General features: G+C 41.7%; 1 protein-coding gene across 3 annotated transcripts in view; it reads right to left on the reverse strand.

Annotated features, from left to right (window-relative positions):
- The window catches only part of Samhd1 (SAM and HD domain containing deoxynucleoside triphosphate triphosphohydrolase 1), a 43,536-nt gene extending 30,297 nt beyond the window's left edge, over positions 1-13,239 (reverse strand). For all 3 annotated transcript variants that reach the window (XM_040732712.1, XM_040732713.1, XM_040732711.1), the window contains exons 1-6: positions 12,920-13,239; positions 7,994-8,060; positions 4,778-4,850; positions 2,589-2,749; positions 1,360-1,475; positions 133-203 (exon numbers count right to left, since the gene is read on the reverse strand). In XM_040732712.1, the coding sequence (XP_040588646.1) occupies positions 133-203; positions 1,360-1,475; positions 2,589-2,749; positions 4,778-4,850; positions 7,994-8,060; positions 12,920-13,235 (804 nt within the window). In that variant the 5' untranslated portion in view covers positions 13,236-13,239. The remainder of the gene's footprint in view (positions 1-132; positions 204-1,359; positions 1,476-2,588; positions 2,750-4,777; positions 4,851-7,993; positions 8,061-12,919) is intronic.
- Between the last annotated feature and the right edge of the window lie 12,319 nt (positions 13,240-25,558).

Consider the following 25,558-nt stretch of genomic DNA (forward strand, 5'->3'; position numbering starts at 1 on the left):
TGGATGGAAGCACCCTGAACACTGTCCCAGGGAAGGATGCTAGAACCCAGACAGGAACAACAGATAATTCAATTGGATAACTAGATACAATTCTTTTTCTTTCTATTGACTATGGAACAGATGAATACATACCTTCCACCTGTTACCTGGGCAAGCACGTGGGATAAATCTTCCATCAAACATATGAGAAAATGGCCCATGACCTAAAAACAAAAGCAGCTTTCAAATAAGAAAAATATTTGTAAATTGGTAAAAACTGAATTCTTAAAAATCTTTAGTTTATTTTGAATATCAACAGCCACTGTTAATAATCCATATCCATATATATATATATATATATATATATATGTATATATGAACAAATCTGCCCTTTCAGTTTCCAAAACAACAGAAAAAGGTGCAAAAGCATAGTGGAAAGCTAACTCTCCTTAGCTCAGTCTCCAGTTTTGTATTAGCTACCAGGACACTTGAGAATTGCTTGTGAAAAAAAAAAAAGCTTTACTGATTTAGGGCTGGGCTGCAGTTCAGTAGAAGAGCACACACAGGTCTGAGTCGGGTAACTGAAACCAAACCCAAAAAGCATACAAGAACCAACTGTCTTCTAAGAAGGAACCGAGGCTACTGAAATCTCCAGGCTGACAGAAAGGCAGTAGCACTCTGCTCCTTCGGTATCTGCCCAAGGAGACACAAGCACACTCTCTCCTGTAACTAAAGACAGTTGGGGCAGGCACCTTCTTCTTTTAAATGAAGAGGATGATATTCTTCTACTTGAATTTAATTGGCCTAAGATCCTTTGTGAGTTAGGGAAGAAAAAACATTTGTTAAACCCGTTCTAGCTGTGAGAAGGGATGGACTTAACAAAGGAACTAAAGGGAAAAGCGATTTTAGTCATTGAGAATGATAAACAAAAAGTCATGTTCTCATTATCCTAAAGACAGGGTAAGAAAAACTCACTGTGAGAAATAGCTGTGCAGCAGCATGCTTGTAATCTTAGCGCTCAGGAGGTAGAAGCAGGAATATCATCTAGAGTGTGAGGCTATCCTGGGCTATATACAGTGAGTTCTAGGACAGCTTGGGTTACAGAGTAAGAACACTGCCTCATAAATCAATCAATCAATAAATAAACAAATAAACAAACAATAAATAATGAATAATGCCTTTCATGTGACATAGCAAAGATGCTTAATAAAGAAAATTCACATGTAATAACAATGTTTTGTCCTTATCAATAATATTAGGAACCACGGTGTACTGTGATTAATGAAAAATTAAAATACTCCCACATCTCCCTTGGTTAGACTGAGTTTTGAATGTGAAGCAGAGGTGAGACAGTAGGGTGATAGCTTTGTGTGAGCTTACCAAGGTCATGGCAGAGCCCAGCAATCTGAACACAGAGCATATCTCGCTCACTGATCTGTAGCTCTGGCTGTTTTTCTGCGAGTGCTCGAACGAGGTAGCCTGCTAGGTACCCAACCCTGCAGAGAAAAAGATCAAAAGTCACGCTTTGGTTTGAAAGATGTACCTTTGGAACTTGAAACTTTGAGTTCTGAAAATTGGCTCTGTGATGTTTCCACACAGACTGGATATATGGGTTTAGCAGAGCTGAGGATGTGGTTTTATAGAACACCTGACTAGCATGTAAAAGACCCTAGGCTTAATCCCCAGCAAAGCGAACAAAAAACAAAATAATAAATGGCATAACAAGCGTTAAATGCACTTTCAGTACTTCTCTCTGAAAGGAAGTCCTAAAAAATATATCCTTTCCTCTGCCCTCAACTCAGCTCTAGGAAGGTAGCAACTTGTGAGTGGCTTGGAAATTATATGTTTATAATTCGAGCACAGGTACATTTATCTTGACTGTTGGGCTTGGACACAGTGGAACACACCTGTAACTCTGGCATTTGGGAGACTAAGGATTAGGAGTTTGAAGCCAGTCAAGGCTGTATAATGAAACCCTACAGGAAACAAAAGGAAGCAAGAAAGAAAAAACAAAAACCATAATGTTAATAAAAAAACCAAATACCTAATTCCCAATTATTCTCTGCATACTTCTCCCAGATCTACATGAACAATGGAAAAGCATATAACAGAGATGACCCTCTCAGAGCTCATAAGCATCTTTCAAACTTATATATTTCTTGACACATTTTGTTTAAAAGGGTGAATCTACACAACTAAACAGGAGCTAGGCATGATGGAGTGTGTCCAGAATCTCTATTCTCAGGAGATGAGGCGGGAGGACAATGAATTAAGGTCATCCTGAGATCCCCTGGGAGCCCCTGTCTCAGAAGAAAAGCAATGAAAAGACTAAAAAGGGACTAAAGGGAAAACTAATAAAATGTATAGTTAGTTATGCCAGCAGCCAATCCTATTCAATTTAAGTATTTACAGACAAATATTTAATCCAATTGACCTGTCGAAAGACATTAGGTTTCAGGAGGATATGAGGTCATTTCAATTTTCTCATTAATAAAATAAAGATGTTACAATGACCATTTGAAAAAGTACTCTCTAAGAGATTAAATGAGACTATTTCATGAGAGAGAAGGGGTAAAAACTGCATGTTCCCCAAGCCTTTCCCTTCTTACCCCAGACTGTGTTCAAATCGATTGTGTGAAGCTCCTGGGAAAACATAGTAGCCGCTTCCCAGCTGTTTGATGTATCGAAGCCTTTGAAACTGAGGTGTGTCAATGATTCGGATAAGGAGAGGGTGGAACTCAATATGGCCATGAATAGGATCATTGAATACCTGGAAAATTATGTTCACAAAGTTGTCCTCTGACCTCTATATGCCCATACTGGCACACACAGTCCCTCCATCACACATACATAGAAACAAGAAAGACAATTTTAAAAACTACCTTTAACAGTTAATACCATAATACAATTTCCTTCTTATATCAAAATGAACAGTGAACATTTTATATTTTAGTTAATCATTTTAATAACTCAATTTCATTAACAAACAGCTAAAATTTTTAAAATTTGACATTCTATTTTTTTATGAGCATTTGCCTATCTATGTCTGTGTACCATGTGGGCTTGGAGAATATTGACTTTTTTTCATCCTGCTCTGTAAAAGTCACTTGATGGTTATCATAAACTACACCAAGGTTATCTCTAATAACACTCAGGAAGAGAAGAACCAAGAATATAAAAATTAAATTCCCTAGGCAGCCTTACTATACATAAGACCAAGTTCAGTGATCTCTAAATAGCGAATCATAAGCAAACATGCCTCCTAACGTAAGGTCAACCTAACCATCACAAACAAGTGAGAACACACACACACACACACACACACACACACACACACACACACACACACACACACTTTTTTTTTGAGACAGAGTTTCTCTGTGTAGTCCTGGATGTCCTAGAACTCACTCTGCAGACCGGGGTGGACTCTAACTCAGAGATCTGCCTGTCTCTTCCTCCCAAATGTTTCGATTAAAGGAGTGTGTCCACACTACCTAGTGAGAATGTATTTTATTACTAAAGGTTGTCAAAGAACTTATATAACCCACTTTTAATCCAACTAATTCTAAAATGCCTGTACTGTCAATTTCTCAAGTGGTAACACATGTCCATAATAAATTTATTTCATCCTAAAACCATTAAAAACAAAATAAATTTAAGTATTTTTCAAAAATGAACTCAGTGAAAAGTATCTTTTGGGATGGTGAGGTGGTTGGGCAGATAAAAGCATCTGCTGTGCAAGCAATGGCAACCTGAGTTGGGTCCCCAGCACACACAGCAGAAAGAGAAAACGGACTCCAGGGAGTTGTCCTCTGCCCTCCACATGCCCACACTGGCATGCATGCCCCTCCATCGCACATACACAGAAACAATACAGTTTTATACTTTACTCTTAACTGTTAATACCATAACACATACACAGCCTCCTTTTAATATCAAAATGAACAGTGAACACTTTATACTTTTAGATAATAATCATTTTAATGGCTGTATCTCATTAATGAAGTTAAAATTTAAAAAATTAAGATTATACTTATTTATTTTATGAATGTTTGCTGGATTGCATGTTTGTGCACGGTGTGTGTGCAGTGCCTGTGGAGGACAGAAGAGGGCATCAGATCTCCTACAACTAGCTACAGTTGTGAACCACATGTGTGATGAGAATATACTTTAAGAGTGGCCAGTGTTGCTGCAGCTTTATAGTTCCCTTAACATCTATTTGTTATTTACTCTGTAGGGGAGTGTGTGTGTGTGTGTGTGTGTGTGTGTGTGTGTGTGTGGTGGCAAGTACCCTAATCTATTGAGCTATCTCATATACCCTGATGACCATTAAAAAAAAATTCCTTTAATGTTGAGCATTAAGAGATTAGAAATTCTATCACATAATTTCACATTCTCTTCCTAACTATTAGTGAATATATGTGATATTTAAGTATTTTGGTGTTTTTTTTGTTGTTTTTTGTTTTTTGTTTTTTTTGAGATAGGGTTTCTCTGTGTGTAGCCATTGACTGTCCTGGAACTTGCTCTGTAGATCAGGCTGACCTCAAACTCGCAGAGATCTGCTTATCTCTGCCTCCTAAGTGCCAGCACTAAAGGAGTGTGCTACCACCACCCAGCTTTTGATCACTATTTTATAACCACTACACTTGGGCCATGATACTTTATACACTCTCACACACACACACACTAACACACACACTAAATGGTATCATAAATCAAAGTTGTAAGCTATAGTATCTTTTGATCCAATATCACTTATATAAAATAAATGCTGTTTATACACTCTGATTCCTTTTACCTTCATTAGCTCTACATGAGATTGACTCAGTTCTTGGATACATGCAATCATCTTCTTCCTCTCCTCCAAGGAACTAAAATTGAAACAGCGTAAGTAAATATATCAGTACTTGATTAATAATAATTCCAGGAGTATTGGTAGCATATGGCCCGCTCTATAGTATCTGCACCAGTAAAAAGAAACAATGGATTAAAAGGAAAGTCAATACCAAACATACTCCTAGAAACTTTCTTTGCTCCCATAAGAAGTGTTAGGTCACAAGGCAAGCCCCAAAATGGGGAACACTGCTGACAATGTCCTATCCAGGCCAGATTCTTACCAGGTAAACATAAGCTCAACTCTAAATTCCTCAGAAACCTCATAATGCAGTTTCTGTCTGTCAGGAAAGCCTCCACTTCCCTCCCCTGGTGCTGATGGTCAACTGATGGGGGGAAGTGTATCTGGTTTCCATTTGTTTGTTTATTTATTTATTCATTATTTTTGGTTTTTCGAGACAGGGTTTCTCTGTATTGCTTTGGACGCTGTCCTGGAACTCGCTCTGTAGACCAGGCTGGTCTTGAACTCACAGAGATCCACCTGACTCTGCCTTCCCGAGTACTGGGATTAAAGATGTGTACCACCATCACCTGGCTACTAGTTCCCATTTAACCTGAACAGCCTGCATTAGTTCAGATTCCCACCCTGCTGACAGTCACATAAAGTCCACCTGCCTTCCCACCAGCTGCTGCTCTGTACTCTGAGGCAGCCCAGCACTTTGTCCCACAATAAACTCTTTTCCTACCTATGGAGTGGTCTAGTTTGGTGTTTTGCTGCACTTGTTTACAAGAAGTTCCTGGTGAGCCAAGGGGACCCACCTGGGCTCCTGCTCTTGAGACTTATCTCTCTCAGATTTCAAAATCTCTCCCACCTCTACTGAAAGCTCACTTCATATTTCAAATCTATTTTTTAACCAAACTGAAGTCAACATATACTTCACAATCTTAGACTGATAGATTAATGCCAGGTGTGACTCAAGCATGACCTAGTATCTATGAAGGCTTTAGCTTTGTACTTCATCTTCCACTATCTATAATGCTCCAGCTGGGGATATAATCACATGGGAACTGTATTTGAACAGCTCAGAATCTTATATCCTGTTTCATATGCGATTGCTCATTGGTTGACACATAATAGAAACACACCTGATTGAAATGTTAACAAAAACAGCAGCAGGTGGATATTAGTATCCCTGACTGATCTACTATCTAATCAGGTTGAACAAAAATCTGGTTAAAAGCCTTAATAGACTTGAAGTCAGAATTACCAAAATTGGCCTCTTTGCTGTACTGAAACAGTAATCACAAAATCTAGGAGTGGTTCTCAGGATATACACAGGTATTATTAAGCTGATAAATTAAAAAGGAACAAATTTAATACACTTTAGAACTTGGTGTGTGTGCCTGGAACTCACAACAGTTCTCCCAAGTACTAGGGTTACAGATGAGCCATATCATATGTACATTCAGTACAGCAATGTTCACTTTCTGGAAAAACCTTCATAAGTCAGTATTTAACCAAAAGTTGAAGGAATACAGAAAGTGTTTGTCTGAACAGGATTCCCCATAACATGCTGCGTCCAACACAAGAGCTTATATGCAGGAAATTTATTTAGGAGTTTATATCCTGGAAACAGGAATTAGAGAACAGGGAAGGATTAAAAAAAAAAGGAGAAAAAAAGAAATGAGAGAAAAGCATGACCAGACAGCAGCAAGCTGGGCTAGTACCACAGGCTCACTGGATGATGCTGTGGTATCCTCTGACACAGTTGTCTCCCAGAACTTTTTGCAGTTGCCATTGTCCTTATCTGTCCTGTGTAACACAGTGGCAATGAGGTACAAGTGTTTACTGATCACTCAAAATGTAGATAGAACAGAAGAACTAAACATTTTTAATTCATCTAACTGAAAAGATTTTATTTTTACTTGTGTGTCTCTGTGTGTGGGTTTGTGCACATAAGGACATTAATGTCTATGGAGGCCAGAGAGGGCATGAGACCCAGTATGGGTGCTGGGGACTGATCTGGGATCCTCTGCAAGAACAGTAAGTGCTCGTACCCTCTGAGCCACAGCTCCGGTCCTGATTTAATCAAATTTTAGGTAATTTAAACACATTAACAGGTGGTAACATTACATGCTAACGCAAGTCTAAGAGTCTCACAGACTTCATCTCAGAGGCAGAAAGCAGGGTACAAAACATAGTGTACAGTAGTGTTCCTTCTGGAATTTGCCTATCTTGTTCACTCATATGCCCCAAGTTCCCAGAGGAGTGCTTAGAAGCAAATAAAGCTCCCATAAATATCTGCTAAACAAGTCAATATCATTTGGGTCTTTGAAAAGAGATTAGAAGAAGAAAGCCCACCACTTCACAGGTGATAAGGTGATGAATGGAAGGCTGAGATGGCTAAAATAGGTATGAGGGAAAGAAAGTAAAAGTCCCTGACAACGGAGCTCCCAAGGGCAGTTTCCAAAGGACAGCTAATGTTCTTTGCTGATGCTCATTCACAGTCTATTTCCAATCTAAGCAAGTAGGACCTGAAGTAACTCAGAATAAGCCTTTGTTTTTATTCTTTAGTTACTGTTACCACAAACATTAAATAACTGTTGCCAATACTGAAAGAAAGGAAGGAAGGAAGAAAGAAAGAAAGAAAGAAAGAAAGAAAGAAAGAAAGAAAGAAAAGAAAGAGCTACATTTTAAAGCACAGATTAACACTGAATACTCAGCTTAGATCTTTCAAGGGGTTTGAGCTCTAACTTAGATCTTCCAGCCATATACAGAGATATCTACATGTGTGTGTACAAAGCTATAAAGGTACAATACATCCCAGGCCTCAGTTTTAGGAAGACCTACAAATAGATAGGATGGTAACTTTGACTTTCTTGGTATTTTTTTTCCTTGCTGGTTCCTATATAGTTCTAGTATATATAATTCAATTATTCTGAATTTGAGAGTAAAAAGTTGGTCTCTACAAACTTCATGAATGCTTGTCAGCAAAGCGCTTTGAAACAGAAACCACATGTAAAACTAAAGGCAAGGTACATAAAAAACAACAGTCAAGGGACTCTGTTTTAAAACATGGCATGGAATTGACCTGAGGCTGGGTAAAACCCAACATCTTGAGCTTTGTCTCTGAAAGATGAATAACGTATCTGATCTAATTGTGAATTTCACTATTCTTACCTTACTCCAAGTTTTTCAAGACGAGACTCATCGAGAAAGGGCAGAAATGAACCAGTGATTTTATTTTCTGTGGAAGAGGAAAAAGCAAACTCAATTATTTACAGCGTATTTTCCAGTTTCTTTCAGTTTGAATCCAACAGAATTTACTCAGCTTGTATTTACTAAGAACCTATTACAGGCAGTGAACCTTATGGCCTACAGTAGCCTTCAGTACCTGCAGATTCTTTTTTTATGGTACTAATGGAAAATATTCAGAAAACCCTACACCTGTATTGAATATGTAAAGACTTCTGTCCATTATTGTAGATGACTTGTAAAAACATGGTACAACTATTTACATTATATGAGGCATTATAGTAATGGAGAAATGACTTAAAGTATACAGATATGGATGTATACAGGTTAGATACAAACACTATGTAATTTCATGGAATGGACTGAAGCATCAGATTTTTAGATACCTGCTTGGGTCTTGGATTCTCAGATACTGGGACATGAATACATCATACTTTAATTTGACTGGGAAGCAGTGGTGCATGCCTTTAATTCCAGCTCTCAGAAGACAGAGGCAGGTGGATTTCTGTGAGTTCAAGGCCAGCCTGGTCTATGAAGTGAGTTCCAGGACAGACAGAACTGTTATACAGAGAAACCTGTCTCAAAAAAACCAAATGTGTGTGTGTGTGTGTATTCTACAAAATACAAAAAATTTAAAAATAATTTAAAATATATAATATATATTTTAAAATTGTGTGTGTGTGTGGTGTGCACCAGTGCTGGAGCATGGCTAGGTTGGAGGTCAGCAATCACCAGCCATCCTCTTCCTGTCTACATCCTACCTTACTGATGGATTACTCAAGTTTACAGGAAACTCTCACTTTGTTATGTGGGTGCTGAGATCTGAACTCCAGTCCTCCAGTCCTCATGATTATAGGCAATCACTCTTAACCACTGAAGTATCTTTCATTCTCCCTTCCTATTTTATTTGGGTTTCTTGAGTCAGGGTCTCACTATGTAGCTCTAGCCATCCTGGAACTCAATATGTAGACCAGACTGGCCTCAGACTCATAAAACTCCACTTGCTCTGCCTCCCAAGTGCAGGGAGTAAACCACCATGCCCCCCCTTTTTTTTTTAAAATAATGACAGAGCTTGCCACATAGCTAGGTTGGTCTTATCTCTGAGATCCTCCAGAGTTCAAAATTAAAAAAAAAAATGTTCCTAAGGATTGATTCTAGGTCTTTGTACATACTAGATAAGTAGTTTACGACTGAGCTACATCCCCAGCCTGTAACATACTTTTGACATTCTAATTAAAGTTAAAACTCTTAATTAGGTCACTAACTTAAGAACTATTTTGATGAGTCAGATGAACATTTACAAATTATTCATGTAAATTATTTCTGGGAAAAGTAAAATGAAACCTAATTGCTTGTGAGGTGCTGCCAGGTCAGCAACTCCCTATGTAAGTCAGGGCTAGGGGCGGGGTTAGAGAAGGGCATTTAAACCGACTGTTCTTAGAATCATCAGATTAAAACCAGACTGAAGGGTACCCAGAGTTTTATTTCTAAAGCATCCTTTGAAAGCACACAATACTGTTAACATTTTGAGATAACATGTTTACATACAATTATGTAGTTTTACATATAAAAGATTGTCATATAGCCAATTTTTTCCATCCAATATTCTAAACACAGTTCTTTTAAATGATGAAAGTCTACATCTGTCTCTTACAAAAACAAAGATATATTTATTTTATTTTGTATGTATGAGTGTTTGGCTGGCATATACATATGTGGACCACACATGTGTGCTTGGTGTCAGTGAAGGACAGAAGAGGACACTGGATCCTCCAGAACTGGAGTCACAGATGGTTTTAAGCTACCACGTGGTGCTGAGACTCAAACCGGGGTCCTCTGCAGGAGCAACAAGTGCTCTAAACCACTGAGCCATCTCCCCAGCTCATCTATATCAATTTTTTTTTGTTTTTGTTTTTTACAAGACAGGGTTTCTCTGTATTGTTTTGGAGGCTGTCAGTCCAGCCCGGCCTGGAACTCACAGAGATCCACCTGCCTCTGCCTCCCAAGTGCTGGGATTAAAGGCGTGTGCCACTACTGCCCGGCTTCATCTATATCTTTCTTATTGGCTACTTTGTATTCTACGATATATACAAATTCTAATACATTTTATATGTGTGTGCACTTGTGTGGGGGTGCATTTACACACCTGTGCATGTACTTGTTGGAAGCTGGAGGTCAATGTCAGGTATATTCTTCAGTTACTCCTCTGCCTGGTATTTTTCTAGGATTTATTCATTTTTCACTTATGTGCATGTGTGCTTGTATCAGTTTATGTGTACAGTTCAGTAGAGTGCTCAGTTAGCAAACCTCAGGGAGCTACTTGTCTCTGCTTCCTCAGCTCTGGGGTTATAAGTGTGCACCATTAAACCCAACTACCATGTGAGTGCTACAATTCAGAACTCAGGCCTTAACGCCTGTGTGGTTGCTGACTGAGCCATCTCCCTGACCCCTGTTGTAGGAACATTTCATAAAATAAAATATTTACAGCATGGAGGTATGTGTGACTCAGTGGTAGAGTCTACACACAGGAGAAACAAATCCCTAGGTCTCATTTTCCATATTATATACTTACACACAAAAATTCTACCCCTCCCCCAAAAAGTTTGTAAAATGAATATAGCAGTACGTCATACAAAGAATATACTTAATAAATGTAGCCATCACTATTTACTATAAGTCAAAAGGCATTGCCAGTCCATAGTTGAGATAATGAACACTTTTATCAACTTTACTGAAATACATGTTTCATCTGCTAATAATCTCTTCTAATTATTTCATAAAACCCCAGTATTTTAAAATATTACTATTGAGATGGAACTGCTTTACTTAAATTTATTGGTAAGTTGCTAATGGTCTCTTGTTGTTCTTGTACTCATTTTTCTACAGGATAGATTTTTTCCCCCTTGCTTTTAGTTGATTTTCTAATTCTGGCTATGTTCTCCAAAGCCTTATTATGTAGCCCAGGATGGGCTAAAGACCTAAGACTGGGACCTGAAGTCTTGATTGTTTTGCCTCAGCCTCCCAAAAAGTAGGATTGCAGGGATATGTTCCCCAGTAATTTTTATTGGGAACACTGGTTAAGAAATAACTGGAATGAATTCTGGAATCCAAAGACCTAACCTCTAAAAAATCCAACTCCGCATCTTTTGTCTAGTGGTGTGACTTTGGAAAGCTACTTAACATTTACAACAGCCTTTAATACACCAGCTCCAGAGGGTTGGATGCCCTCTTCTGGCTTCTGTAGGCACTACCCTCTCATGTGATACATCTCCCATCTTCACCCCATTAAAAACATAATTAGAAATAAAGCCAGAAGAGATAGGTCAGAGGTTAGGAGCACTCACTGCTCTTGCAGAGGTCTCAGATTCAGCTCTCAGCACCCCCATGGCAGCTCACAACCATCTGTAACTTGAGTTCCAGAGGGAGCTACACCCTCTTCTGGCCTCAAGGGCACCAGGCACACACATGGTGAATATACACACATGCAGGCAAACCACTCACACATATAAAATTAAAATAAAATATTGCCAGGTGCGGTGGCGCACTACTTTAATCCTAGTACTCAGGAGGCAGAGACAGGTGGATCTCTGAGTTCGAGGTCATCATGGTCTACAAAGAGAGTACCCGGACAGCCAGAGCTACATAGAGGGACACTGTCTTAGTACTCTGCCCCCAAGTTACTTTCCTATAGAGGGTGAAGTGGGGAAGGGAAAAAGAGAAACCCGATAGTTTCTACATTTAAACCATCTTTAGCCGGGCGTTGGTGGCGCACGCCTTTAATCCCAGCACTCGGGAGGCAGAGGCAGGCGAATCTCTGTGAGTTCGAGACCAGCCTGGACTACCAAGCGAGTTCCAGGACAGCCTCCAAAGCCACAGAGAAACCCTGTCTCGAAAAACCAAAAAAAAAAAAAAAAAAAAACCCTCAGTAAACTATCTTTATGTCCTGAATTTTAAACTTCTCACTCCATCCTTCAAATAGGCAGGCATAGGAGGCTCTGCCCTCCAAGAAGTCAAGTTTACTGAATTTGCAAATCACAACCACCGAAGAGCCACGTTCCCAGAGAACACCTTAGAGGATCATGCAAGGGGTTAGGCTTCATACCTACCACAAACAGGTTGAACAGATTCCAAGGGTTTGACTGGTGCATGAGCAAGAGGCAGGAGAGTCACTTAAAATTCTCAGCCTGTACCCTCCCTCCCCTTTGCGTGGCCAAGTTGTGGAATGCTGGGTTTCATTGGTCAACTGAGCAAGTTGTGCTTATTATGGAAGAGAAATTGATCAGTCGCACCCTGCAAATACAGTCAGCACATACTGAGCCTTACTGGGATGCTATGGTAGTCAGTGAGAATCTGGAGATTTACCAACTTCTCTCCCCTTTAAGGAAAACCCCAAATTCCGGGAACGGCTTAAAAGAGAAACTTAAAAGCGCCAAAATCTCTCTTGGGGTCAAGTGTTTGAGGAGCTGCGGTTAGCACAGAAGGTTGTCCCCAGCCTGGTAAGCCTGAAAGACCGCAAGCCACTGCCGGAGGTCTGGAGGAAAATCTAAGAAGGGCGGGGATCTCTCTCGTCAAAAGAAGTGACAAGTTCCCGAAGGCATCCAACCACCACAAGATGCAAACCTCCCAGGGCCCCCGAAGCTCCCAGCGCCAGCACCTTCGCCTGCGCCCACCTCGGGTAGCCCGCCTGGACGGCTCGCGTCGGGGCGCCTCCCGCCTCAGGTCCGGGTTCCCGCCGCGAGCCGCTCCCCTCCCGGGCCTCCGCTCAGTGAGCCTCCCGCTTCGGATGCCTCTCGCGTGGGTTCTCCCCGCTCAGCCCGTTGGTCGCAATCCCTTGTCCCTCAGCCCCGTTACCTTTGAAGCTGTCCAGCACTTTCTTATCTCGGAAGCCGCATCCCTCTAAGTAGGAGCACACGTCCTCCACTTCCCAGGTCCGGAGGTCGGTGTGGAGGTCGGAGCCGGGAGACGCGTTTGCCGCTGCAGGAGGGGTTCTCTGAGGCGTTCTTGGGCTGCTATCGCAGCGAGGCCGCTTAGCGGACTGCTCGGAATCCGCTCTCTTCATGGCTACCTCTGACACTGTGTGCAGCGAACTTAAGTACCGCGGCACCCGGCTCGCGCGCAGTCGCACTGACGGCACAACCCTGGAGGCAAGTACTTGCAGCGGGGCCATGCGGGCCTACTGCGCAGGCGCGCTGGACATCAGCCCCGGGAGTTTGGCCTCCCTGGGGCACAAGCGCCCGGCTCATTGCGCAAGCTCAATGATATGCGTTCGCCCTCAACCCCGCCCCTGTGTTTCTCCGAAAGGGCGGAGTTATTAGAGAAGTAAAACTTAGGTCTGTGGTTAAGGAAGAGTGAAGGCTGTATGTAGTCCTGGCCAGGCTAAGAGGGCACCTGGGGCTAATGAAGCTTCCACCACACTCCAGATTAAAGGGTCTTCTGGTGGACTGCAGGTACCTTAATCTAAACAAGTACTTTTTGCTGGGTTTCAAACCCTCCAAGCTGTAAGCTTGTAAAAAGTACCTAAAAGACAAAGAAGCTGCCAGTACCATCGCAGTGCAGAAAACAAGGGACAAAGGACTGGCCTAACTGGATCCTGCAATGATTGCCAGCTCCTTGCCAGTCTGTCCTTTTGCATTTCACAAATTCACAGTTGGCCAAATTTACTTCCAAATAGACAGGATTTTTACTAATTACTAGTTAGTGCCCAAATGACAGGCATTTTCTTTTGCTTTAAGTCATTTTGGCTCAAAACTCAAACTTCCCCATAAACCCTAATCCAAACATTACTAGTAAAATGACCACTGCTAATTAAAAAAAAGTCAACACCTTTTCAGAAACCCGAGACACATCTACAGCTAGGTTAATTTAACACCAAGCAGTACGAGTTAGATACTTAGTAGTGAGTTCAACAGCTGCAGGTGACCGTGCTTAGGCATAAAATACAAGCTTGAGGCCCAGTGGGCAATCCCCAGCACCAAAACAAAGCAAACAGGAAATCTGATAAACTGAAGTATTCTTAGCAAACAACGCTGTTGTGTTCAGGGCACTTGTTCTAGAGACTTCACAAATACTGACACATTTAACAAATTTCAGATGTAAGAAAGTAGAGTAGAAAGATGGGGAGAAGAGTCAGAGAGGGGGAAGGAAGAGCCAAGAAATGACAGACAGCATGCTTCTAAAGTCCATGCTCTTAACAACTTGTTGGCCCAGAAAAACACGATCTGTCTTGTCAACAGAGTATTGGTAAAACATCCCACAGTTGTCAAGACTTACAGAACTGAAACAAGAGGGTAAAAGAGGTGCATTTTATGTCCATGACGGCTGATTTTGAGTGTGTGTGTGTGTGTGTGTGTGTGTGTGTGTGTAAACAGGATTTTTCTGTGTAGCCCTAGCTGTCCTAGAACTAGCTTTTGTAGACAAGGCTGGCCTTGAACTCGGAGATCTGCCTGCCTCTGCTTCCCGAGTGCTGGAACTAAAAACACCATCACCACCTGGCTTTGATTGGTGCTTCTAAGATTTGTGGGAAAGGCTTTTCTCATAGCAATTAGCAATAAAAGGTGATACGAACAGGGTTTTAAGTTTAATCGATTAGATTTGTGTGTTCAGCTTGGCCTAGCAAGATGGCTTAATGGCTAGAGGCTCTTGCTGTGCAACTGTAGCAATCTCAGTTTGGGTCTAAGACCCTACAGAAAGGTGGAAGAAGAGAGCGAAATTGTCTTCTGACCTCCATGTATATGCTGTAGAAGCCAACACACACACACAAGCACACACACGCGCACACACACACACTTTTTTCCATTTTAAAAATTAATTTAACACATACAAATTTTTAAAATGCATTATTTCCCCCCATTCTCTCATTTCTAGTTACTGGCTCAAGGTCACATGCAGATAATAGAGTCGGGAGTCTGTTGATACAGGATTTCCTCTCTAAAACTGACTCTTTCCAGTGTCACTTGGTCAACTCTAGTTCTGGTGACCTGATCCCCCTCTTTCCACACCCTGGGAAGCAGCAGCTATCAGAGAGGAGTCCTGCCCACACTGAGAGGACTTCGTCTTCTGAAGTCAATCTTGCCATGGGTAGGCAATAGCATCAACTGTTTTAAGGCCCATGCCTTTCCCATTCCACAAAATTTGTCCTGGACCTTTGATTGTCACATATCCAAATTGTGAAATTTGGTCCTGAATAGATCAGGCTTGTGATTTCTACATCTCTCCACAGCGAACCATTATCACTCTGATTCACGGTTTCACTTCCTCTTCAGCCTTCACTAAACAGTGCTTCCTGGAGATATTTTTTTCCATCTATGCAAATTTCAAAGCTAAACACAAATTCATTCTTTCTTTCTCTTCCTTCCTTCCTTCCTTTCTTTCTTCCTTTTCTTCTCGAGACAAGGTTTCTCTGGGTAGCCCTGGCTGTCCTACAACTCGCTCTGTGGATCAAGCTGGTTTTAAACTCAGAGATCGCTTGCCTCTGCCAGCCTAGTGCTGGAATTAAAGGTGTGTGCCATTGCCATCTGGCTCCACATTCTTTAAGAAAACCTTTTTTTTTTTTTTTTTTTTTTTTTTGCATCCTAGCACTTAAGGAGGCAGGGGTAGGAAGACCTTGAGTTCAGGATAGCCTGGTTGATATGGTAAGTCTCTGTCTCAAGAGCAGCCACATAGAGCTGAGGACATGGCTTGTCGGATAAGAATGCTTGCTGAGCAGGGGGAGGACCTTCATGGGTGGGCCTTGGCACATGTGTAGCTCTAGTGTTGGGGGAAGGGCAGGGAGGTGAAGATAGATGATTGCTGGAGCTTGCTGGCTGCCAGTCACCTTCAAGTTCAGAAAGAGACCATGTCTTCTAGGTGTAGTGGTGCACATCTTTAATTCTGGCACAAAGGAGGCAGAGCAGGGGGATCTCTGTGAGCCCAAGGCCAACCTAGTATACACAGAAAGTACCAGGCTAGTCAGAGCCACATAGTGAGACCTGAGAGAGGCAGAGAGAGAGAACAGAATTCTACATGTGGTTCCGTGTGCACAAGGGCATGTACACCTGCACACACATGTACATATATGAAACACTCACAAATAGTATTTGGCTAAAGCTGGGGTGTATATCAGTGGTTAGAACACCTATCATTTATGATGCCCTCAGAGACACACACACACACACACACACACACACACACACACACAGGCACACTCACTCAGATAATAGCTGAGGCAGACATTTCATTTTTGCCTTAATGCATATTATTTTAATCTCATAATAGTTTCCTTGACTGGTTATTCTAGAGTTAAGTTTATGTGGTTATTAACACATTTCACCCATCTAATATGAGTGTTTACTGGCTACTTAGAACTCACTTAGCATTACTCTAGACTACTAGGACACACCAACAAACTGTACAGAAAAAAATCCCTTTAATCCCAGCACTTGGGAGGCAGAGGCAGGCAGGTCTCTGTGAGTCTGAGGTCAGCTTGGTCTACAGAGAGAGTTTCAGGACAAGTTCCAAAGCTATACAGAGAAACCGTGCCATGTCTCAAAAAACTAAAAAACAAAACAAAACAAAAATTACAGATCAAATTAAGAGATCAGGAGTGGAAAAATTGTTGGGTAAGATAGTCCATACAGATCTTTGGGAATGGTGACATTTGAGCAGAGATGAAGGAGTTCTCCATGTGGTATAGAGACATTTCACAGAGAGGAAGCAAGTCTCCTTAAACAGAAGCAAGTTGAGTTGAGTTCAAGGAAGGAACAAAGCATGAGGGATTATGCAGAATGTAGGCATGAGGGCCAGGGAGAACTCTGATCCTAATTGAAGATCTTGAGAGAATGACTTCAACAAGATGGATGACCTCTATTCCTGGACTAACAACCACTGTGGACATTATAAAATAATTGACTCAGTCAGGTAACCCTTAACTCCTTTAGAAAAAAGGCAAGATCTCATCCTAGTAGGAAAAGAACTTATTCTGGACAAAGACCCCAGATGCTATTATATCCATGTAACACATACAGAAATTAAGTGCAGAGATGAAATGACTTACTTATCCATTGTTGCACACATACAACTTGCACCTAACTAGCTTTGAAATTCTTATTCTACAACTTAAGCTGAGTAATATCGCTATTGCTTTTAAGATGTTTCATGGCCAAACTGCTCAGAGCCTGGAGTGGTGCCTCACGCCTTTAATCCCAGCACTTAGGATGCAGAGGCAGGCACATCTATATGAGTTTGAGTCCAGCCTGGTCTACAAAACAAGTTCCAGGACAGCTAAAACAAAACAAAAAGCTAAAAATCTCATTGTTAGGAGTTACTCATACCTCACATTTTAAACCTTGTATGGGTTTTCTAAGTTCTAGTGGTAGTCACATCAGTTTGTCTTTTTGCCAGCATGGATTTGCTTGGTAGTATGAGCAACAACAGAAAGGAAACTTGTCATTGCTACAATTAGCTAGTCTAAAGTCACCATCAGAGCCTCTGGAGGAAGTTACACTCTGTGCCTGGTCAACTGTTGTCTACTTTTAGACTACTATAGTGTTGCCTTTCCTAGATTGTAATATAAATGTTATGTGTATGCATAATGTAGCCCTTGGCACTTGAGTTCTTTCACTTGGTGCATAATTTGAGATTTAACTATAGTGTATGCATACTACAGCCTTACTATGTACACATACTTCAAACACATCCAGAATCTGCATATGAGAGAAAACAAGCAGTAAATCTTGTTCAGCTTTACACCCCCTTCTCTATTTCCACCTGTTTCCCTGCAAATGACATCATCTCTTTCTTCTTATCTAAGCATAGCTCTTACTGTAAAAGAAAGATCTTGTATCTCAGTGTGTATGACCACACCCTGAAACGAAGATTCAGACTGCCCCAAATACTGTGTGCCAACATGGCAAGAGTTTGGCAAAGTTTTTATTTTAACAAAACAAAGAGAATTATAAATAAGCAAGTTAAATGCATTAGTGGAAAGCCCAGGTAGGCAGGTTAGATGATGAGAAATAGTTGCTGTAGCCTCAGATGCTATGTGATGACCTTAGCTTTTGGTTTGGGGGAAGTATCCAAAAGATACTAGGACATACACAAAGGTGGGCAATAAATTTAGGGGGCTGAGATAGCAAGAGATAATTTGACAGTGGACCTGTATTATTTCAACTCAGCCACATAGAATGTTTAACAATAGGTTCAGATTTTTGGGGGGGAGAACTTAACATTTTTTATTTCTAAATAAAACACTATTGTACAAATGCCAATTTAAAAATTCCATCCATCTGAGCTGGGCAGTGGTAGTGCACAGCTTTAATCCCAGCACTTGGGATGCAAAATCCATCCATTTGTTGATGGGCAACTAAGGTGGTTCTACATCTTGGCTGTTGTCTTCTTTTCTTTTCTTTTCTTTGAGAAAAGGTTTCAGGAAGGCTAGGCTATTCTCCAATTTGAACTTGTTATGGAGATGACTGAATTTCCTGAACCTCTGTCCTGGGTGGTTTTATGTCAACTTGATACAGGCTGAAGTCATCTGAGAGGGGGGAACCTCAATTGAGGAAATGCCTTATTAAAATAGGGCTATAGGCAAACCTTGGGGCATTTTCTTAATTAGTGATTAATTGGGGGGGGCAGTCCATGGTGTATGGTACCATAGGCTGGTGGTCCTGGGTTCTATAAGAAAGCAGACTGAGCAAGCCATGAAGAGCAAGCCAGTAAGCAGCACTCCTCCATGGCCTCTGCATCAGTGTCTGCCTCTAGGTTCCTGCCCTATTTGAGTTTCTGTCCTGACCTCCTTCAAAAATGAACAAAGATATGGAATTGTAATCCAAATAAACCCTTTTCTCCAGTGTTAGTTATGATTTCTATTACTGCGAAGAGACACAATGACCATAACAACTCTTATATAAAGGGATTTTTTGTTTGTTTTCAAGACAGGGTTTCTCTGTAAAGCCCTGGCTGTCCTGGAACTCATGCTGTAGACCAGGCTGGCCTCTAACTTACAGAGATATGCCTGCCTCTGCCTCCTGAGTCCTGAGATCAAAGGCATGCACCACTACCACCCAGCTAAATGAAAATGTTTAACTGGGGCTGGCTTATAGTTTCAGAGGTTTATTTAGTCCATTATCATCATGACAGGCTGTGTGCAAGCAGATAGAGTGCTGGAGAAGGAACTGAGAGATATACATCTGACCCTAGGCAACAGAAGCAACTGTGCTACACTGAGTGTAGCTTGAGCATAGGAGACCTCAAAGCCCATGCCCACAGTGACACACTTCCTCCAACAAGACCACACTTACTCTAACAAAGCCACACCTCCTAATAATGCCACTCTCTATGGGAGTCATTTTCTTCATACCACCAAATTCTACTCCCTGGCCTCCATAGGTCTATAACCATATCATAATGCAAAAATGCATTCAGTCCAACTTCAAAAATCCCCATAGTCTATGACAGTTTCAAACTTATTTAAAAGTCTAAATTCGAAGTCTCTAATGAGATTCATGCAATTTCTTAGCTGTAATCCCCTGTAAAATAAAAATAAAAAAACAGGTCACATACTTCTAACATATAATAGCACAGGATATATATTACCAATCCAAAATGTAGGGAAGGGGGCATAGTGAGGAAATACTGCATCTCCATGTCTGATGTCAAAACACTCTTCGGATTTCCAACTCTGCGCACTTTGCTGACTGCAACACATTTCTCTCTCTTGGACTATTCCCACTCCATTACAATGCAGCTGTCTTCAGCAGGTATCACATGGCTCTGACATCTCAACATCTTGGGTTTCCCAAGGCTTAGACTTCATAGCTTCACACAAAGGGCTCTCTACTAGGCCTGTATTCAGGGACACCCCTGACTCATGCCTGGCCTCCTCGGCTTTCTTCATGTGTGGAGGCAAATTCCATAACCTGTTTCTTCTATCCTTAACTCTAAAGTGAGAACCACCTGGCCAAAGCTGCTTATTTCTGCTGCTTGATGGGGCTGGAACATGGTCTTCTTGTTCAATTAAGCGTGGCTGTGCTGAAACTGGATCTGTAGACCACACTGGCCTTAAAACTCAAAGATCTGGGCAGCCTCTCCAGTGCTGGGATTAAAGGTGTGCCCCACCACACCAGGCTTTAAGCTTTTCTTTAGTTTTTTTCCCCACAAGTTGGAAACTTAGCTGGGTGGTATCTTGCCATGAGTTACCACTCCCTTCTTTCCATTTCTTCCTCTGTTTATCCTCTTGAACATAGGACTTGGCTCCATTCCACTTCCCGGTTCTCTTTTTCTCCTCAAAATTTACATTTTGTAATGTACCCTGCTCAGTTTGCTCCTTTTCATTACAAATCTTCATTAGAGTTACCACTAATGTCCACACAACAGAGTCTATACTAGGCTATTTTGAGATCTCTTCTACCAATAAAATTAATTAAAAAAAAACTGTTCACTTCAGCTGCAGGCAGAATCTTCACACAAGGGCCAAAAGTAGCCACTTCTTTATCAAAATATCACAAGACCAGTCTCTAGGCCACAAACTAAGAGTCTTCTCTGAAACCTCTTGATCTCCATAGTTCATCAACTCACATTCAGCACCACTGTCTTCCATGTTTCTACTAGTGTGAACCACTAAGCACTGCTAAAGCATCCACTACTTTCCTAAACCAAACTCCCAAAGTCCGTATTACTCCAGACAATACCATGGTCCGGCCTATCAGGGCCATGTCCCGGTTCTTGGTACCAACTTCTGTCTCAGTTAGGGTTTCTCTTGCGGTGAAGACACCATGACCACAGCAACTCTTATAAAGAAAACGTTTAATTAGTTTCAGAGGGTCAGCCCATTATCATCATGACAGGGAGCATGGGGCATGCAGGCAGACGTGGTGAGCCTGCTACGTCTTGCAGGCAACAGGAAGTCGACTGAGGCACTGGGCAGTATCCTGAGCACAGGAAACCTGGAAGCCTGCCACTGCTACATTCTTTTGTACACTGTGAAGATTGGTCACTGGGATTGGTTTAATAAAAACCCGACTGGCCAGTAGCCAGGCAGGGATTATAGGTGGGACAAACAAACGAGGAGAAGGGTGTAAAATGACAGAGGAGACACTAGCCGACTGCCGAGGAGGCCCAGTGTGTAGAAAATGAAGTCACAAGCATGAGCCACATGGCAAAGCATAGACAAGAAATATGGGTTAATTTAAATGTAAGAGTTAGGTACTAGCCAGGCTGTGGTGGTGCAAGCTTATAATGCCAGCACTCGGGAGGAGAGGCAGGTAGATCTCTGTGAGTTCCAGGACAGCCAGGACTGTTTCACAGAGAAACTCTGTCTCAAAAAAAAAAATAAGTAGTAATAAGCCTGAGCTATCAGCCAAGCATTTATAAGTAATATTAAGTCTCTGTGTCAGTTATCTGAAAGCTGATGGACGGGACAGAAACTTCCACCAACACGCTGCCACAATGGCACACTTCCTCTAACAAGGCCGTACCCACTCCCTCTAACAAAGCCACACCTCCTAGTAGTGCCACTCCCTATGAGATTATGGGGGCCAATTACATTCAAACAACCACAACCACCACTCCTGGACCTAAGCCGTTCTTTAATTCCTTTTCACCAATTGGAAGCTTAGCTGGGTGGGGTCTTGCTCTGAAGTCACCATTCCTTTTATTTCATTTCTTAAATCAGTTTATTTCTTTGGACACAGGATTTAACTTCATTCCATTTCCTGGTGACCCTTTTCTCCACAATCTGTACATTTTGTATTTTTACTTGTTCAGTTTGCTTCTTTTCATTATAGATGAAATATGAGTGACCACTAACAATCACACAACAGAGTCAATACAAAGCTGTTTTGAGATTTCCTCTGCCAACAAAATTAATCCAAAATTCATTTTATTTAGCCTCAGACAAACTTTTTGGACAAAAGCAATAAGCAGCCACATTCTACACCAAAATATCACAAGACTCTAGGCAACATATTAATATTCTTCTCCTCTGAAGCCTCTTGAGCCAGGCTCCCACATTCAAATCACCCCAGCACCACTCTCTTCCATGTTTCTACTAGAATGGCCCATTAAGCTCCACTTAAAGCATTCAACTACTTTTCTAATTCACTCTCACAGTCCACATTCCTTTAAACAAAGCATGGCCAGGTCTATCACAGCAAACCCCCACTACTGGTACCAGCTTCTGTCTATTGCTGGGAAGAGAAACCATGGCCATGGCAACTTTATAAAGAAAAATATTTCATTGGTGCTGGTTTAGACTTTCAGAGGTTTAGTCCATTATGGTTGTGGTGGGAAACAAGCTAGCATGCAGGAAGGCACGGTGCTGGAGAAGGAACTGAGAGCTCTATATCTTGATCCACAGGCAGCAAAAGCAAATGTGTGCCTCACTGAGGGTGGGAGACATCAAAGCCCACCTCCACAGTGACACACTTCCTCTAACAAGGTCATATCTACTCCAACAAAGCCACACCTCCTAAAAGCCACTCCCTAGGGGGCTTCTAAAGGTCATGGTGTTTCATAAATACAATAGAAACCCTAAGACACCCTCCTTTTCTCTCTCCCAAGTGCTGAGATTGATGCAGTGTATCACCACGCCCAGCTTTATGCTGTGCTGAGTGTGAGACTCAGGGCTTCAGGTACACTAGACAAGAACTCTATTGAACTATAGCCCCTGCTCATTTATTTGTTTGTTAATTGAAGTGAAATTCAAATCACAGAGTTTAAAACTTATAATTCAGGCATTTAGTAGAGTCATAATGTGATAAAGCTGGTGGCCTGGTTAAACACAGTAGGTCACAAAGTAAAAACAAAACAAAGACACAAAAATGGGGTGGAGACTTGGTGCATGAGGGCGGGGTGAGGGTGGGGGGAAATAACGAAGAGTGTTGGATTACATGTGACTAGAATGTATTATGTACATGTATAAAATTGTCAAGGAATTAAAAATAAAAAGAAACCCGTGCCCATTAAGCAGTCATTTCCCATTCTCCCAGAGACTGTGAAAACTAGCAGGAACATCAACTTTTAAGCTGTGCTAAAGAATTTTAAAGATATAAAGTAGATATTTAAAAAACATATATTTTGCTGGGCGTTGGTGGCGCACACCTTTAATCCCAGTACTCGGGAGGCAGAGGCAGGCAGATCTTTGTGAGTTTGAGACCAGCCTGGTCTACAAGAGCTAGTTCCAGGACAGGCTCCAAAGCCACAGAGAAACCCTGTCTGGGAAAAAAAAAACAAAAAACATATATTTTAGTCAGGCTGGCATGTGTCGCGTCCACCCTCGACCAGCAAGAATGACGCGGCAACGAGGAATCTCAAGTATCCGTCAGGTTCTCGAACTCCTTACTCCAATTCCCCCGGAGGTATTCACTAAATTGCCAGCTCAGGTTACTATTTTTTGTGAATTTCTCAGCCACTCTGGAGGTAATACACAAAGAAGAGAGGGAATGAATACATCCTAAGTTGGTCAATATTACCAAGTCATCCACCTGTTCTTGCAGAAGATCCACTCTTTGATTTACTGTCAAGATGCCAGCTTTCAAATGACCATCAATAGATTTCAAGGTGGTCAATGTGGAGGCCGTCTTTTCCACAATTTCATTAACTGTCTCAGCAGTCTGAGTTGTCGCAACCATGGCAACGGCAGCTGTTGTCGCCGTTGCCGCTGACACAGCTATTGCCGTGACGAGGGCCGCCGTTATCCCAAAATCTCTTTTCGTTCTGAGCAGGTGAGAGATTGGGAAAGTCCCAGTATCTACTTTGACTGGCATAGGAACATATGTGGGAACTCTCATTACCATAGCTGTATTATAAGTACCATTCAAGCACTGACTTGCGATGCAGGTTGCCTCAGATGTATTACAAGAGACCGTGTCTCCTGTGGCATTGGTGACATTAGCCAGCAAAAAGAAGAATGGTGTTTTTAAGCACACTGGACTGGCAGGAACAGTAAAATTGTTCATAATTTTATTTATAGTAACATTCTTAAGAACACCCTTCGGGTCTCTAGTAACAGAGATGTTAAGGAGCCAAACAGACAAATTTTGAAGAACAGCAAAGGGTTCTAGGGATGTGAAGGTTCCCCATTCATTAGATAGTACCCATTGAAACCAGGGCCAAGTATTTTTCTTACTTGTCTTTTGATTAGTCTGATTGGCAAGGTTGAAATAATATTTGCCCAAAGGAGGGGAAAACTCAAACCCTGGCGTGATCTGCCTAGCCTCATGGTCTGGGCTTTGGCAGGGCGTCCATTGAGGAAGGTACCCTAGATTGGGGGCACAACAGGGTAATACTTGATGGGCGGTGGAATTCCCTAGTCCAAAGCGTGAGTTCGAGGGTCAGAGCCCCTCCATCAGCATTAGTAGGGTAGTAATGTTCGTAGCATTACTACCTCCACTGCCATTGCCTGAGCCCGAGGAAGCATCGGCACTTACTTGACTTAACGCTTCGTTGAGCATTGCAACAGGAATATGATTCTGACTCAGGGGATCAAGCCAATTGCCAACCGAGCCATTTTTCAACTATATGCATGGATTAGAATTATTTATGAGGGAAAAGCATAAGGCTCCTTGAAGAAAAACATTGGTTGCATTATATATAGCCTTGCTCCTTGCTGGGATCTAAATTCACGCAGGGCAAACCTAATTCACAACTAGTGGAAAAGAATATAGGCAAAACCTTAGACATAGAATGAACAGGTAAGGGAATTGGCCACACTTTTGCTATGGCCCACAAAATTTGGTCATTGGCCTGAATCAGCAGCAGGGACGTCAGGGCCATCATCATCAACAGGAACATGATCGGACCTTGTTGCACCACCTCGTCAGTCTCTCTGGGATCCACACTGGATCTTGTTGATCCTGGGGAAAAACACAAACAGAACCTCTCGCCCGTGCTAACACTGGGTCTGGTCCATGCCATAGTCCCGTGATGACATCTTTCCATTTGACATACCCCTTCTCCACAGGGGTCTGATTCTGATGCCTATCTGCAGCAGACAGAACTTGAGCATCCAAATTTTAAAAATTTAAGGTAAAGAGAGCTAAGGATAGTTGTTCCTTTGGTATTCTACCATGGCCTATTCCCCCTTTTTGTTTTAATAAACATTCTTTCAATGTGCGATGAGCTCTTTTAACTATTCCTTGTCCTTGGGGGTTATAGGGTAGGCCGTGGTTTAATTGAACCTCCATCTGTTTACAAAATGATTGGAAAGACTGAGCTATGTAGGCCAGTCCATTATCTGTTTTCAATTGCTGAGGTTTACCTCAGGCAGCCCACGCCTCAAGGCAATGCCCAATGACATTTCGAGCCTTTTCTCCACTCATAGGCATAGCGTGAATAATGCCTGAACATGTGTCCATGGACACGTGAATGTATTTAAGATTCCCAAACCCAGAAAAATGAGTGACATCCATCTGCCAAATCTTCAAATGTAGTAACCCTCTGGGGTTAACTCCCACACCAGGGGGGTGCAAGAAAGTTACACCCTGTTGACAATTCAATACTATCTGTCTAGCTTCT

This window comes from Mesocricetus auratus, unplaced genomic scaffold, assembly GCF_017639785.1.
Source record: "Mesocricetus auratus isolate SY011 unplaced genomic scaffold, BCM_Maur_2.0 Super-Scaffold_100028, whole genome shotgun sequence".
Classification (NCBI taxonomy): Eukaryota; Metazoa; Chordata; class Mammalia; order Rodentia; family Cricetidae; genus Mesocricetus; species Mesocricetus auratus.